Genomic DNA, 17,160 nt, shown 5'->3' with positions numbered 1-17,160 from the left:
CAACTGTAAATAGAGCATATCACAGTATTTACTGGAATCTAGAGACGAGTTCCAAGAAGACTGGAAATAAAATTACTTCAGAGACCTTGCACTCACTGGTTTGTATCACGTTAAACTGGCCTACTTCCTTTGTGCAGATTTACTTAAGTCTCTGACAGTTTTCAGCCCAGATACTAAAGTGTGGAGAGCCTTCAGCTATGTTTAAGTATTCAGCTCAGCTCAAGGTTAAGGTTCAAATTCAGAAAGTTTTGTTGTAGGACATACATGTTAGATCAGAACTGAAGATTAATGCATTAACTGCAACATGAGATCTTCTTAACACATGCTTTAAACGTGTTTCATTTAGTTCATGACTACTTATAATACTGATTTGAATGTATTTCAGCAAAATAGCTCATTATAGTGATTTGTCACAAGGAAAGCTTTAAAAGACATATATAAATAAATAAACATACATATTGAATTACACTGAGATTGCATATGTCCTCTGTGTCCCCAGAAAAGAAAAACTGAGAGGTTTCCGTCTTACAAATTATACTAAATCCCATTAGAGAAGAATATGACCTAAATAAAATTTCAATGAAATATCAGTTTTAGAAAGCAAATCTTAAATGGCTTAAGCTACACCTTTTTAGATTAAAAATACCTCTGAAATCAGAGAGGTGGTCTTTTTCATTGCCTCCAGATAGATGAAGACACCACAGTTACATGATATCCATTTTCCCCATAGAAATAATTATTTCTTGCATACAAGCGTTTTTCTCTCTGTTTTTTTGCTAAGCTTTAAGAGCTTTCAATTTCTGCCATGGTGACTATTAATATTTAGAGATCCATAGGTGAGAGAAATATTGACCAGGGCTAAAGCAAATTTATTATAATGAAAACAACAAACGTCTTCACTAATATTTGAGGCAAACACATGAGACTTTGTTCTCAGGTTTCCAAATTGAATAATAAACACCTATATAGATCGCTGTTTGCTTACAAGTAATGCACACATGCCTTTGCTTACTGACTGCAGGTGGAGGACAGACAGCTCCTGAAAACACCAACAACGTTAATTTCACTGAGAGGTTGTGGATGCTTAATCCTTTAGAAAAACAAAACCAATTAATTTCCTTAACAGATGTTTAGAAGCCTTCCTCTAGACAACTATTGTTGGGAAGAGTTCAATTCCTAGAGTTAATTACCTCCCTAAAAAGGATGGTGATACCACTCTATAAACTGTTGACATCCTTATCAACAGAAATATTTATCTTATCTACTTTATCAGCTGCATCTTCTTAGATGTTTCTTCATGTCAAAATGTTGTAATGGTGTGATTGTAATATATGCTAACTGAATGTAAGCCCAACTGGATATAAGAGCAGTGGAAATCAGGTACTGAGTATGTTATCGCATGCCAGCATTCAGGATATTTACCCAGGGTTTTTACAGAAATTTTTAATATGCCTACTGCAGTAAATGATTTCATGTATTTCCTTTCTACTCCTCTCTCTCCTAAATACCCCCTTGAGGAAAAGGTTTAACAAAAAGATCCATTACAGAAGCACTTTCTCTGGCTATCACTATCACTGTCCTGCATTAATAGCGCAGCCAGCAAGTGAAGGGAAGTGATTCTTCTCTCTTCAGTGTGTGGCTGCATCTAGAGCACTAGGCCCACTTTGAGCCTTCTGGTACTAGAAAGATTTTGGCAAATGTGCAAGGACGGATTACAATAGCTGGGTTTGTTCAACCTGAGGAAAAGAAGACTAAAACCAGATCAAACTGCTGCCTTCAAGTACCTAACACGTGGTCATAGAGAATCAAAAAAACACATTCTTCTCAGAGGCATACAGCAAAAGCTGAGGGGCAGTGCACAGAAGTTACATCAAGGCAAATACTGATTTTGTATCATGAAATATCTACATATAATGAAAATTCTCCACAATAAAGGCTTTCAAATACTGAAACATCTAGATCAGATAGACTATGGAACCTCTGACATAGTGATTTTTCAAAATTGAATTTGGGAAGACCTTTAGCAACCTGACCTAACCATTGAACAGAGACTGGGCCATAAGAAATCTTATGGTCAACTATGTGCTCATTTCTATGACTCCACCAAATAGGTGCACATACATATATGCTTGTATTAATACTAGTTTATATATCATAAGTATAGATGTTTGACAGGGAAAATAGAAATTACAGAATGTCTATCATTCATTGTTCATTGGCAACTATTTATAAAGGCCCATACTTGGAACATCCATATAGAATACCTCATCTTTTAAAAAGACAGTTTTGCTGGTTTTACGTGACAAGTATAATTTTTGTTTACATTTAAAATCAAATTCTGACATGAAATGGCTTTGCCTATAAAAATTACATCTTCATTTTAGAAGTTTATAAAGTCAAAATATTCAGTACCTCTCTGAGCTCTTTGTGTGTACTAAAAAACATAAACCAATTCCAAATGTCTTAATCTGTTGCAACAAAACAAATTGATACTATCTTATTTATTTTTGAAGCCAAATTTTGCTAGGGGGAAAAAAATAATCCATTAAAAATATTCTTGAAACCTAAAAAAAATTTCTTACATAATGCTGTTAAAAGAGCATAGAAGAAATTTGGTTGGAAAAATAGATTTTTCTTTTTTTCTTTACAAAATTATGTATGTAGTTTCTCCAATATTTTTGTTTTAATAATACTCAAGAAACATCACCAGAATGCTAAACTGCACATCTCTTTGTTAATTTGGTGCATATATGAAACAGAACACTAAACAGAACACTAAAGTAAAAGGCATGGTGCTAAGTACTTCAGTCTCCCTCATTACTAGCAGTCTGTCTCATTACTAACACTTACTCTATTCAAATGGTATTCCTTTACCAGATGATGATTCCTTTTTTGAGTAATAGTAATGGAGCTACAATTTTTGAATGGCTTTTTCCCCTTTGGTGAAACTCTGAACTCAATGCATCATTTATATTCTTTTTCATCATGTATAATACACTGTAACACAATTGGATTTACTGGTGCTAGACAGAAGAACTCCTAACCTTTAATGTCAGCTGCATTAGCATATAATTTCATATCTATTTTCTCAGATTTATCATTTCACCTTTTACAGTGCACAAAGCTAATGTAACTTTTGCTGATGCCACTGCAAACTGGTTAGGTTATTTTATTTTTAACCTTTGTGAAATGGCAATGTGCTCTTCAGAAGACCTAGAAAACTAAACTGAAATGAATGTGCTCAGTATTTTCATCTCTGGATTTTTTTTTGTCTTTACTACTCCTTTTGACACATCTTCTTTGCTCCTTCCCCACCCCCCTTTTTTAAAGAAAATCATCCCTTAAGGAACTGTTGAGAAGAGCAAATTAGTTAAAGAGTCACATCACCAAATCACTTCCTGACTTCAATGGCATGCTGAAAGAACAGCAAAGTTTTTACATCAGATTATAAAATAAAATCTTTAATACAACTTATTTCAGTATTGTCATGCTGCTAGGTCAACTGTACCAGTGGTTCCCTTAAAGTACTGATATTGCTTAGAGTAATTTTCAGTATTTACATGTCTTGGATTTACATATTCATCCTGTCATCTTTCTGGGCTGACAGGATCTATGCTGTGCCATGTGTGCAAGCTGTGCTGGCAAATTCTTCTTTTTAATTATGTTTGATGCCTTTCTTTCAGTAATTTCGCTGTGGCTGGAAAGGATATGTCTCTGTTTCCTCATTTTCTATCCATGTTACAAGTGCTCAAACACATTTCAAATGACTCAAGCCTAAAATTCCTGTGTCTTTCAATATGCTCTGGAGCAGACTGGGTTCCTTGGGCAATCAACTGCAATCTCCTTTATTTACCAATTTTATATCACAGCTCTGGTTGTGTACATTGAACTGTGGTGCAGAATAGTAAAGGAAGATTAATGGACTTTGCAATTAATGCTGAAAAATTGCTTGAGGCAGTTTATTGAGCTAACAAAATCCACAACACCAGACAAATATGAGACAAAACAGATAAAGCTGTTGTTTGGTTGAGGTTTTGTTGTAGTTTTTTCATATATATTAAAAAAAGCTACACTTATAAGGTGGATTTTGAATCATTTATTGATCTGGTCTTACTGCACAATGAAGTGACATGAATAAATACCAGTACCTTATCCTTTTTATTCGTCTAATCTATAATGGGACCTCAGTTGGCTGTGGAGATGTGACCAAACCTTCTTTTATAGGAAGCTTTGCCCACCCATTTGCCAAAAAGGATTTTAAACTATCACAGCATTTCTGAGACATGGACTACAAAACTAAGTTTTAAGTAAAGAACTTAAAAAGTGAAAGAGAAGACAGAAAAGAAATAGACACCTTTATATGCAACTCTTTCCTATTTTCCTGCATCTTCAAAGGCAAACCCATGCTTTCAGCTTTGATTTTAGTCACCCCATGACTTTTCAGTTACAGCACACTTTGTCCAATTCTTCCCAGTCCTTGCGAAGTTCTCCTCAGCCCTTTTAAAGTCCATCTTCTCCCTGCTCCTCACCACAGACTCAGCATCCTTGCCTCAGCTGCAGGTTCCCAGTCACTCAAACAAGATTCCTTCAAATGTTACAACCTGACTCTTCTGCACCAAAGCAGGCTCCATAACTCCCCTACTGGAAAAGCAATCTCCTGTCTCCTCCAGATGCTTCTGCCTCACCCAGTCACTTAGAGGGTAACATAAAACTGGCAACTGACCAACTGAGACGTGTCATATTAAAAAGGCAAAAAGAAATGAAAAGGTAAAATATCTGCAGTGAATGGTATGGCTGTGATAACAATAATCCCCCAAATAGTTCTCTATGAAGCTGAGTTTATTAAGCTGAAGAGAGTTCAAAGCAATTAAAAACATCAGTTTCTACCGTTTGAAGAAATAGAATAAAAATACAGTTATATGACCAATCCAGCAATTCACAATCATTTCCTTACCTATGTACTATCACCGATTCATTTAATGATTAAATATAAGAAACTTTACAAACATGAATTAAAAAATACGATTCTACACAATGTATAGTTTTGACTATTGGACCAAATGATATCAAAGTTCTTTTAAATACCTTTAACTTCTTTGTCATTCTTGAACCATCTGATGTCAGCTGCTGGTTTACTCCCAGATGTCTTGCAAGTAAGCTGCATCCTCTCTCCCTCCATAACTGGTGAGGTAAATCCAGTGATTTGTGGCTTCTCAGGAACACCTAACAAGCAAACAAGCAAAATGGCAGCAACTGACACTATCAGAGACAAGAATATATGACCATCATAAAGTTCACTTCCTTATATGTTCTAAATTCAGGAAATAATTCTTTGCCCTGTCAGTGAATCCTGTTTCCTATTGCAAATAAAATGTCAATCTCAACTGTAGTGGATTCTAAAGATTTAAAGAAAACAGAAATTACCTAGTTTTCTAAGGGAAACAGGCTATATTTTAAAAACCATCTTATCTATGTATATTGTGCACGAAGCTCTTGTCTGAATTGTTATTATAAGGTTTAAACTGGTCTGCACAGAAGTACAACTGTGAAAATAAAATGTGACTGGCAACAGAAAGCTGAACTGATCTAAGTTCAGGACAGATATTTAAGCATGAATTGTGAAGATTTTCAGACTAAATCCAAGGAAAAGTGAGGATGAAAATAAATACAGGAGTTTGTTCATACATTCTCTTCAGACAATAGTTATAACCACAATTCCATTGGCTAATGGAGAATTCCTCAGCTGAATCCCAGTTCTTTAGAGGAGGCTGGATGATCATGACATACTATATGCATAATATTAAATTTGGAACTAGTTACTTTTCTATGAAAAAATAATTGGGAAAAATTTAATCACTGCATGTATAAATCCATGTGGCTTCTGAAAACACAAGACTAACTTATTTTAACGTGATACTGATGACCGTAATTTTAAAACCTCTGAAGATGTCATTGTAATAACTTGCATCTGCAGCGTTTTGATGCATTTGTATTTGTGCCTAGATAAAGGGATCACTCACAGTAATTGATCCTGTGCCCTGTGTTTCACAATTTGCTTTGTTTACATCTCTTTTCCAAAATGACAGATTACATACATAAAATCCAAGCAGCAGTACATATCGCAGAGTACATTTCTGTAATAAATCTATACCTCTCTTTCAGGACAGAAAATGGTGTCTACTATAATACCTTGACACTTAAATCTTCTAATCCATAACAGAGTAGTCAATAAAGAGATTATTAGTACATAAAAGGATAGTTTATCTGATTAAAAGATGTAATATATTTCAAACAGAAAACATACCCTTCTCAGATAGAAGGAGCTCCAAGAGTTTAAAATGTTACTTTGAAATAGAAAATTACAAACCAAAAAAAGGTCAGCATCTTAAAACTTGCAGCTTTCTTTCTTGGAAAGTAAGTAGCTGATGTTCGGAAACTTTCACTAAACTCTCCCCCAAAAGGAAGGTAAATGTAAAAGGCCTGTGAAAAATAAAGTTACTTTGGCTGATAAATAGTGGGTAGCTGTTTTTTTTTTTTTGTCTTTGTAACACTTTTCTATGCCTTTCTGCCATTTAAAACGTTGATCTTGTCTGCTCTTCTATTGTTTAGATCATGAGATGCCTCTCTACAGAGAGGATTAACCACAGGCAGTTGTATTCCAGAATATTCTGCTTTGAGTGGGTATTTTTTGTTCTTAATGGCAAAATTGTGAAGAGTTTTGTACAATAGTCTCATGGGGACAGAAAGGGAGATGTATTTTATATCCTATGCAAAAAACCAATTCCATGGCTGGATTAATATGAATATTACTGGTGCAGAGAACATCTCACATTAGTCCTATTAAATTCAACTGTCTGACTGTCTACATATAAAAATAAAACAAAAAGAGTCGAGTTCAGGGACAGAAAAAAGAGAAAAGAATAAAAATCAATCTCTAAAATCTTATAACCTCTTAGGTACACAGGTGTGTTTCAATGAACTATAGCAATTTTGGCTGATTGGGCTACTGACATTCATAGAATCATACAAAGCTTCAAGAAGAAACTTTATTTCCTGGCGTCTCTATGTGTATCTATAACCTTTGGAGAAAACAGCAGAGCACTTAGAGGATAAAGTATAAAAGAAACAGCAAACCCAGTGAAAATATGCACTTTATAGATAAAAAAGGAAACAGAATGAGCCAAGAAAATGCACAGCTAAGGAAAAATGATAAAGCTCTACAGCCCCTTTTGATGTCATGCTTTCTGATTTCCCCCTCTTTGCCCTATACAATACATTATTAGGAGATGAACGCATGCACCTTCTTTGCACTTCTGATGCTTAGGATGTAGAAGTTATGTCCATTTTACCGAGCACTCATACCTTGGTATTTGTGTGTTTCCTAATTCATTACCCTGCCGCAGTGCAAACAGTAAGAGTCATGTTATTTTTCAGCACAGCAATATGAAACAATAAACATCAGGGAAACAAGATCAGACATCTACATTTATCTTCTGCCAAGCTTTAGAAAAGTTCATTCTTATCATAATTTGCCAAAAGCCTAAGAAGTTTAACACTTGCTTCTTTATGCTCAGCTATTTAAACTTACCGAGAACAGTGAGAAAAGCCTTGGAAGTTTTGACAGGCATAGTAAATAAAGAGCAGGTGTACTGCCCTTCATCCGACAGAGACACATCGCTGACACTGATACTCAGCTCATGCCATGAAGCTCGGACCAGCTCAATTCTGTTGTCCCTCAGAGCTGAAAAACAAGAATTCATGTTGTAAGGTAAGAAACAGCATATTAACAAAGTGTGGTACGTTACACAAGAGGGTCTACGAAGTAGCCCAGTTATATCACTTCCTAGAATCCAGGGATATGGACACAGTTGACTTCATGCATAGTAGTTTGTTTTCTCTGTGGAATAAAGTACAAGAGTTCAGCACACTTTAGAACAGTGTACTGAGTGACTTGTATATAAATGTAGAAACTAAGGGACTTTAGTTACCTTTGTCTTTTCTCTAAAAAAAAACAATCATTAACTTTGATTTCTGCTCCCCAAATAGCTTTGTTCAGTGGCTAAACCAACTCTTCCCTAAAATAATTTTCTTTTTCATATATTTACAAATGTGGGCGAATATTGAGAATCCATTTTCATTTACAAAGAAACTATGCTTTCAACTACAAAGTCTAACAATCCATACCTTGCCTACAGATTTTTCCCACATCCATTACTACTCATATTGAGCTGGAATATCAGATTTCTTGAATGCTGTAAGGGTATATCTTATTATGACTATATCAAAAGTTCCATGCATATATAATATATATAATATAAATATAAAATATAAAATAAACATAAAGATATTAAATATAATAGAAAGATGTAGTTGCATATAGTGGTTTTACTTTTTTGATTATGACTAAAAATCTGATCTGCTGTCAGAAAATCCTTCCTAACAGAATTTTGTTTGCGTGAAAATCACTAAGGGAAGAGGAGCAGGTAGAGTGACTTAAATTCAAAATGTAACTTTGAGTAATGCTTTAAAATTTTAAATACTTTAAAGCCTACACTTAGATTAACCCACATTATATATTGAAAAACAGTCAAAACATTCCCAAACATCCCATTTCTCTGCAGTGAAGCTGTTTCAGAAATCTACACATGTTAATCAAGTCATTCACAGCATAGAAATGATTGCACCATAAATAAGTAAACACTGTAATTCTCCCAAGCAAACAGCAAAAAAGCCTCTAGAACTCAGAAAGTTTTGTTGGATACCTCTAGATTCAAATCTTTGACCTGACAGCAGTTCAGTCTTCAGTGAGTCTGATTTTATAGTAAGACTCTGAAAGTCAAAAGTTAAATGGGACTATCATAATTATTTGTGAGAAGAACCAAGACATTCAAGTCTCTAATGTTGTTCTTATCCAGCTCTTTCTAAAGACCCCAAAGGCTCTCAGATTTGCTTCTCCTAACATTTATATCTTCCAATGATAAAAACACAGCTTTACTGTGCTGCTTTTGCTACTAGATCTGGATGTTTCTGTGCCATTGCAAGGCTCCAAGATCTGTCAATACAGAAAGATCTACACTAATATAAGCAGCTAACATAGAATCATAGAATAATTAGGGTTGGAAAGGACCCCAAGATCATCTAGGTCCAACGCCCCTGCTATGGGCAGGGACACCTCACACTAAACCATGTCACCCAAGGCTCTGTCCAACCTGGTCTTGAACACTGCCAGGGATGGAGCATACACAACCTCCCTGGGCAACCCATTCCAGTGCCTCACCAGCCTAACAGGAAAGAATTTCCTCCTTATATCCAACCTAAACTTCCCCTGTTTAAGTTTTAACCCGTTACCCCTTGTCCTATCACTACAGTCCCTAATGAAGAGTCCCTCCCCAGCATCCCTATAGGTCCCCTTCAGATACTGGAAGGCTGCTATGAGGTCTCCACGCAGCCTTCTCTTCTCCAGGCTGAACAGCCCCAACTTCCTCAGCCTGTCTCCATACAGGAGGTGCTCCAGTCCCCTGATCATCCTCGTGGCCTCCTCTGGACTTGTTCCAACAGTTCCATGTCCTTTTGATGTTGAGGACACCAGAACTGCACACAATACTCCAGGTGAGGTCTCACAAGAGCAGAGTAGAGGGGCAGGATCACCTCCTTCGACCTGCTGGTCATGCTCCTTTTGATGCAGCCCAGGATACGGTTGGCTTTCTGGGCTGCAAGCGCACACTGCTGGCCCATGTTCATTTTCTCATTGACCAACACCCCCAAGTCCTTCTCCACAGGGCTGCTCTGAATCTCTTCTCTGCCCAACCTGTAGCTGTGCCTGGGATTGCTCTGACCCAGGTGCAGGGCCTTGCACTTGGCATGGTTAAGCTTCATGAGGTTGGCATCAGCCCACCTCACAAGCGTGTCAAGGTCCCTCTGGATGGCATTCCTTCCCTCCAGGGTATCAACTGAAGCACACAGCTTGGTATCATCCGCAAACTTGCAGAGGGCGCACTCAATCCCACTGTCCATGTCAGCGACGAAGATGTTGAACAAGATCGGTCCCAACACCGATCCCTGAGGGACGCCACTCGTTACTGGTCTCCAGATGGACATTGAGCCATTGACCACAACTCTTTGTGTGCGGCCATCCAGCCAGTTCTTTATCCACCGAGTGGTCCATCCATCAAATTGATGTCTCTCCAATTCAGAGACAAGGATGTCGTGTGGGACAGTGTCGAACGCTTTACACAAGTCCAGGCAGATGACATCAACTGCTCTACCCCTGTCCATCAGTTCTGTAGCCCCATCATAGAAGGCCACCAAATTGGTCAGGCAGGATTTCCCCTTAGTGAAGCCATGCTGGCTGTCACCAAGCACCTTGTTGATTTTCATGTGCCTTAGCATGCCTTCCAGGAGAATCTGCTCCAAGATTTTGCCAGGCACAGAGGTGAGACTAACTGGTCTGTAATTCCCTGGGTGATCCATTTTCCCCTTCTTGAAAATGGGCGTTATATTTCCCTTTTTCCAGTCATCAGGAACTTCACCTGACTGCCATGATTTCTCAAATATGATGGCCAGCGGCTTCGCAACTTCATTTGCCAGCTCCTTCAGGACCCGTGGATGGATCTCATCAGGACCCATGGACTTGTGCACGTTCAGATTTTTAAGATGGTCTCGAACCAGATCCTCTCCTACAGTGGGCCCAAGGTCTTCATTCTCACAGTCCCTGCATCTGCCTTCCAAGATTTGGGTGGTTTGGTCAGAGCCTTTGCCAGTGAAGACAGAGGCAAAGAAGTCATTCAGAACCTCAGCCTTCTCCAAATCCTGTGTAGCCAGTTCTCCCGAGAGCTTCCTCAGGGGGCCTACATTTTCCCTAGTCTGTTTTTTATTTACTATGTACCTGTAGAATCCCTTCCTGTTATCCTTAATACCTCTAGCTAAGTTTAATTCTAAGTGGTCCTTAACTTTCCTAACCTGGTCCCTAGCTTCCCGGACAACATCCCTGTACTCTTCCCATGCCACCTGTCCTTGCTTCTACTTACTATAAGCCTCTTTTTTCATTTGAATTTTCCTCAGGAGCTCCTTATCCAGCCAAGGAGGTCTCCTGGCCCTCCTGCTGCTCTTCTTTCTAGTTGGGATGTAACAGTCCTGACCTTGTAGCAGGTGATCCTTGAATATCAACCAACAGTCTTGGGACCCACTGCCCTCTTGGGCTGTATCCCATGGAACCTTACTAAGCAGGTTCCTGAAGAGCCCAAAGTCTGCTCTCTTAAGTCCAGGGCAGTGAGCTTGCTGCACGCTCTTCTCACTGTCCTGAGGATCTCAAATTCAACCATCTTGTGATCACTGCATCCAAGGCTGCCCTGGAGAGTCACATTTCCAACAAGCCCTTCCCTGTTGGTGAGCACGAGGTCAAGCACGGCACCTCTCCTTGTCGGTTCCTCTATTACTTGCAGAAGGAAGTTGTCTTCCACATGATCGAGGAACCTCCTGGATTGCTTCTGCCGGGCCATACCGTCATTCCAACAGATGTTAGGGTGGTTGAAGTCACCCATGAGAACAAGGGCCTGCGAGCGTGAGGCTTTTCCTATCTGTCTATAGAGTGCTTCATCCGCAGGCTCTCCTTGATCAGGCGGTCTGTAACAGATCCCCACAGTAATGTCTCCCATAGCTATATTCCCTTTAACACTGACCCACAAACTCTCCGTGGACTGCTCACCTGTCCCCAGACAGAGTTCCATACCCTCCACCCTATCCTTAACATAAGTAGCAACTCCCCTCCCCGCCTGCCAGGCCTGTCTTTTCTAAAGAGCCTGTAACCTTCCATTCCGACACTCCAGTCATAGGAGCCATCCCACCATGTTTCTGTGATGCCTATTATATCATACCCCTGTAGATGTGCCCACATCTCTAATTCCTCTTGTTTGTTCCCCATGCTACGGACATTTGTATAGAGGCATCTGAGCCGAGCTCCAGCTGAAGCTGGCTCATTGGCTGGAGTAGCTGGGATATCTCTACATTGCTCCGAGCATTTATTATAGGTTCTGGCAACTGACTGGGAGTGTTGGGGTGGAATGTTTTCCCCCTCCCCCAACACATCTAGTTTAAAGCCTCCTTGACCAGCCTTGCAACCCTCCTACCAAAACTGCTCTTTCCCTTCTTTAGACCAGCTCCACCAGCCCCCACTAGACCTGGCCTACAAGCTTGGGTCCTGTGTTCAAGACACCCAAACCCCTGACTATGACACCACTAAAATAACCATTTATTAACCTGGCCAATCCTCCTAGCTTTTTTTAGGTCCTCCCCTGTACCCTGGAGAATTGATGAAAAGTCCACCTGAGCTCCAGAGCCCCTAACCACCTCCCCCAGGGCTCTGTAGTCCTTCTTTATGTTACCCAGGCTACTACTATCTATATCCCTAGCACCCTCATGTATCACTGGGAGTGGGTAATAATCCATGGGACTTACTAGAGCAGGCAGCCTCTCTGCCACATCCCCGATCCGTGCCCCCGGTAGGCAACACACCTCCCGTGAGACGGGGTCTGGCCGGCAGACGAGTGCTTCTGTCCCTTTCAGTGTCGAGTCCCCTACTACTACGACCCGCCGCTTTTTCCTAGCAGCACCAGTAGAGATCTTCTTTAGCAGTGCATCAGCCGGCTGTTTCTGGCTCGAGTGCGCTTCCTCATTAGCCCCCTGCAGGACAGCAAAGCGGTTCTGCGTGGGGACAGGGGATTTAGGGGGAAGCCCCTTGCTTTTGGTTGTCCTTTTCCTTCTTTTTTTTGTTGTTTTTTTTTGTCACTAATTCCCAGCTTCCTGGGTTAACGGCCTCCTTCTTTCCTTCATGAGGCAGAGGTGAAGCTCGAGGCCCCTGCACAGTTTGGGCCAGGAGCAAGCATTCCTGCTTCCTCTCAGCTTCCCTGACATCCCGCAGTCTATTAACAGCATCCCGCAGCTCAGCCCCTGCTGCAGGAGGACCTCCACCAGGGAGCACCGAGTGCAGCCCTGCCCATTGCGCACCATTCCCTCAGGAGACCAGTGCAGGCACTTTCTACACCCCGAGCTCTGCACTGCAGCCTGCCCTCTCATCGGCTCTGTCTGGCGCATGAAGATTCAGCAAAAATGTCACTTGAATTTGTTGCCTTCTAAGGCTCCCATTCAGGTTTCTTTACAGTGATCTCAAGCTGAATTCCTTGGCTACTTCAGGGTAGGCCTGATAAAGCTTGACTTATTCTCTACAGGGTTTGATGACCGGAAGGTGACAGCTTAAGCAGATCTAACATACAAGCATGCCGTTAACTGCTAGAAGGCCCATCAAAGTGACTGAGATTGTGTGTAACATTCAGAAAATAACTCGGGTATCTTCTGGCCAGCCACAACAAGAAATAAATAATTATGCAGTATGTAATTTAAAAAGCATATAATGATTGAAAATATAGATGCAACATTAAAGCAAGCAAGCAAGCAAAACAAAAGCCACAAAATGAGAAACTATGTGTATACCAATATACTGACATAACAGCCAAAAAAACACGCTCAAGAAAACAAAAAGCGCACAGAAGCAGGCTTCTACCAGCCCAAATAGCAGGCAAAGCTGATGACTGCTTTACTAGCCAAAAGTCCTCACAGCAGTGAAGCTGTTGCTGTCTCCATGGAAGTAGATGGGGACTCAGAATTCCTTTCTCAGCTTTTCAATTCTAGTCAGATGCCAACTGAGCAGACATAGAAAAGGCAGTTTCACATCACTGATCTCTCATAAAAAATAATTTTCAAAATGACCCAGTGCTTCCACATGGTTTGATTATCACCACACCCAGATATACATCAACTGGAGATCAGCACAGGAAATGGAAAAACACCCAAAGAAAACCACCCAACCTCCCCTCAGCACCTCATAATTTAGAAATGGTGACTTTTGCCTCCCCTTAGTCAGAAACAATTTAAAAAATAATGCAGTGTATCATCTTACATCATATTTTATTTTGTTATAATTTTCAGTTGCTACTGCCTTGTGATAAAGATTTATGTAGCTGTTGAAACATTTTTCTATAGCTGGGCAATGTGCAGAATTTCATGCACTAAAAAGAACTGTAATGAACGCCACTTGAGCACAAATGGTCTACAGATGATGCCAACAGCACACCATTTTGATCCTACTGGTAGAGAAAAAAGCAACTGAAATATAAACCACTTGCATCATTTACATTCCTGCTGCTCCCCTTCCTCATTTCCTCCCCTCCACAACTTTTTTAACCTTTGTACAACACAGAAACTTCACCTCAGTTTGCTGAAAAACTGGTAAAAACAACCACTAATCAAGAGCTGAGATCAGATGGTCCAGGTTTCAGCCCAGAGTGAATTTTTATTGAAAGAACATAGAGTTTTGTAATGGAAATACCAACACAGAGCCGTTGCAAAAAAATGCTGCAAATAGCACTGACATAATACTCCTCTGCAGGAAAGCAGTTTGTCAGAAGCATTTTTGTAAGTGCTAAGTTTAAATGCAATTAATTATCTGTGCCATCAATTTCAAACCTAAACATCTGTAAGCCTTCCTGCCTGCACAGATTTGACAACAAACCAATGAGAAAACTCTACTGCTATTGCTTAGACAAGGCAAGCACCTAGGTGGAGTCTTTGTAGAGTCTCATTTTCAAACTTTATTCCTACATCCATATCTATATCCTTAGGTATATCTGTCCAGAAAGACACCAGATCCTCTTATGAAACTGACAGCAGTGATAGATGCCAGATGTTCTCTTTTTATTTATTTATTTAATTTCAGTGTTAAGTGCATTTTGCTAAAAGGGTGAAGCTGGATGAGAGAAAAAGTGCCCGCCTAACTGCCTAGTCCTTGCCTTCTCACCCTGGGACAGGGGGTACGGGGTGGCTGCTCCCTTGGGACAGCAAATGGAACAGTTGGTGGCACAGGAGAAGTCAGGAGTACTTCTAGCCAGCTTGCAATATCTCCAGGCATGAAGACTTGAGAGGCACAGGGGTCTTGCACATGGGATATTAAACCCTTGCCAAGCCTGGCTGACAGAGCAAAGAAGCCTGTGGAGCCTGAACACAAGCCAGCTACTGAAAAATATCAAATGACAAGTAAAAGCTTGGAGGAGAAGACATTCTTCTCAAGGGGCTGGTGGATGGCAAGGAGATTTATTTACAATACCCTGCATTTGATCTCTTTCAGCAGATCTGAGTTCTTAAAGTCTGATCCCATCTAGTTTATTATTCTCTATTTAAAGGATATGAGCTTCAAAAGCTTTCTGTCAGCTTTTTGGCTGCTCTTTCTTTGAAGTGATAATTGCCCCAGCCAGGGCAATTTTACAAGGTTAAAGCCAACTTGAGGCTCTACCATAGTAGTTTAAACAAAGTACCACAAACGTTCTCTCTTATTTAATTAACATCTGGAAACAAAGAAATAGAATACGTATGGGAACATTCTGCATGAATTTGCAGTGTGATACACACTAATAAATGGATTTTCTATATATTGAAATGTCCATGCAATACAAACAGCAGCAAAAGTCTCTGGCTCCCCACAAAAGGCAGCAGGAAACAGCAAGCTTCTTTTTAAAGTGTCTCATACTAAAATATAGCTCCTATGTTGCACCCAGGAGACAGTATTCCTTCACTTTTTAAGAAGCTTATACGAACAACTCCGTTTGTATTCCATGGGTAGTTTCTGAGTATTACTTATTGTGGTAGTGAGTAGGCAGCTCAGGTAAGCACAGAAATGGAAGTTTCGTTCTTAAAGACTCTACAAGCTCCGTCCTCACTTAACTTGCATGCTTTCCTTGCCTCGCTCCTACAAGAAATGTAATTGCATTGTAAATTCCAATATGCCCTAAGTACTTTATTTCAGTTTTCTGTAATTTCCAGGCACATACGATGTAGTTAATTTGCAAGGTATGAAATAATTATGCATAAAATACTTGTTCCTAAGCAGACACACTTCATTTACTTTACCTGTCATTCTCCTTTTCTGTGGAAAAGATTTCCTTTCAGAATGTTTTCTGGCACAGAAACAAGCAACCTTGAAATCTGCATAGTTTAGTTTATTATGAGTAACAGATATAGGCGTGTTTGTCAGCTGCATTAATTAGCAATTGTTGAGACCAAAGACCACTGCAATAAAATGGTTCCTTGTTCCCAGTCCCAAATACCTGTCCTTTATTATTTTCAGAGAAAAGCAGAATAATCATATGAAGTCATGTAGTGAAAACTTGCAATAGGAATTATATCAAAGAGGGAAAAGTAACTTGCAAATTCACACTGTCATGAAAAAAAAGAAAGAAGAAGCCATATTTCATACGGGGCAGAAAAAGCAGTTGGACCTGTTATTTGTAGTAGCCAGAGAGTAGCATCTCTAATGCTATTTCTCTGAAATGGCTACATTTTACTAGTATTTGGAGTTACATACTTGAAGAATAAGGGGAAAAAAAACCCAAAAAAACAAACGAAACAACAGCCCCCCCAAATCCTCCAGAGTAACTTGCAGTTGTTTTGACAATACTAACTTGACATATGCTGCTATCCGGGGATTCACTCGATGAAGTTTTCTTCTTTATGTTAGAGCTGTTACCTCTGTCATGGGAATAATGTGACCATTAGCTGGAACCAGAAAGATGTCTGATACTCTACAGGTCGTGCTAAACTCCCAGAAATTTAGTACTTGTGACACAGAAACAATCCCCGATTTTCAGGGTCCGACTTTCTGAATGCAGTACCATCATCAAATCTGAAGTCGATTTCAAAGGATTTATATTGTGTTTCCAGATATACCAGGATATACTTGAGAAGACCTTTTGATTTGCTCCTAATTAATTCAGTACATGAAAATGCCTATAGGGATGATCTAACAGCACTCGCTTCTAGTTGTATATCAAAATCTGTCAGGCCACAGACCACCACCAGGGAAGGAAACTTAAAGAGACAGAAGGGAAATATACAGGAAAACAAACTATTACTGTGTTGAGTCTTCTAAGCCTTCATACTTCTATTCAAAACATTTCAACGTCCTTTAAAAAAATCATATACTGATTATTCTGTTGCTGTATGAACAGTTTACCCATTTCCAACTGATACACAGTTACCCTATTGATGTCAAACCTATCTAGTAGGTACTTGCATAGCATCTGAACTCCTCATATTTTAAAACTTGCCAACTATTTG

At 39.6% G+C, this 17,160-nt stretch overlaps 1 protein-coding gene across 3 annotated transcripts in view; it reads right to left on the bottom strand.

The window, feature by feature from the left end:
• The window catches only part of CADM2 (cell adhesion molecule 2), a 625,008-nt gene that overhangs the window by 114,396 nt on the left and 493,452 nt on the right, over positions 1 to 17,160 (bottom strand). For all 3 annotated transcript variants that reach the window (XM_057410463.1, XM_057410465.1, XM_057410464.1), the window contains 2 exons: positions 7,589 to 7,741; positions 5,086 to 5,223 (listed from right to left, as the gene is read on the bottom strand). In XM_057410463.1, the coding sequence (XP_057266446.1) occupies positions 5,086 to 5,223; positions 7,589 to 7,741 (291 nt within the window). The remainder of the gene's footprint in view (positions 1 to 5,085; positions 5,224 to 7,588; positions 7,742 to 17,160) is intronic.

The sequence above is a fragment of the Pezoporus wallicus genome, unplaced genomic scaffold (genome assembly GCF_028554395.1).
Source record: "Pezoporus wallicus isolate ANWC-B61680 ecotype Strahan unplaced genomic scaffold, APGP_CSIRO_Pwel_v1 contig_229, whole genome shotgun sequence".
NCBI classification, from domain to species: domain Eukaryota; kingdom Metazoa; phylum Chordata; class Aves; order Psittaciformes; family Psittacidae; genus Pezoporus; species Pezoporus wallicus.
This window is presented reverse-complemented; position numbering and strand designations above follow the sequence as displayed.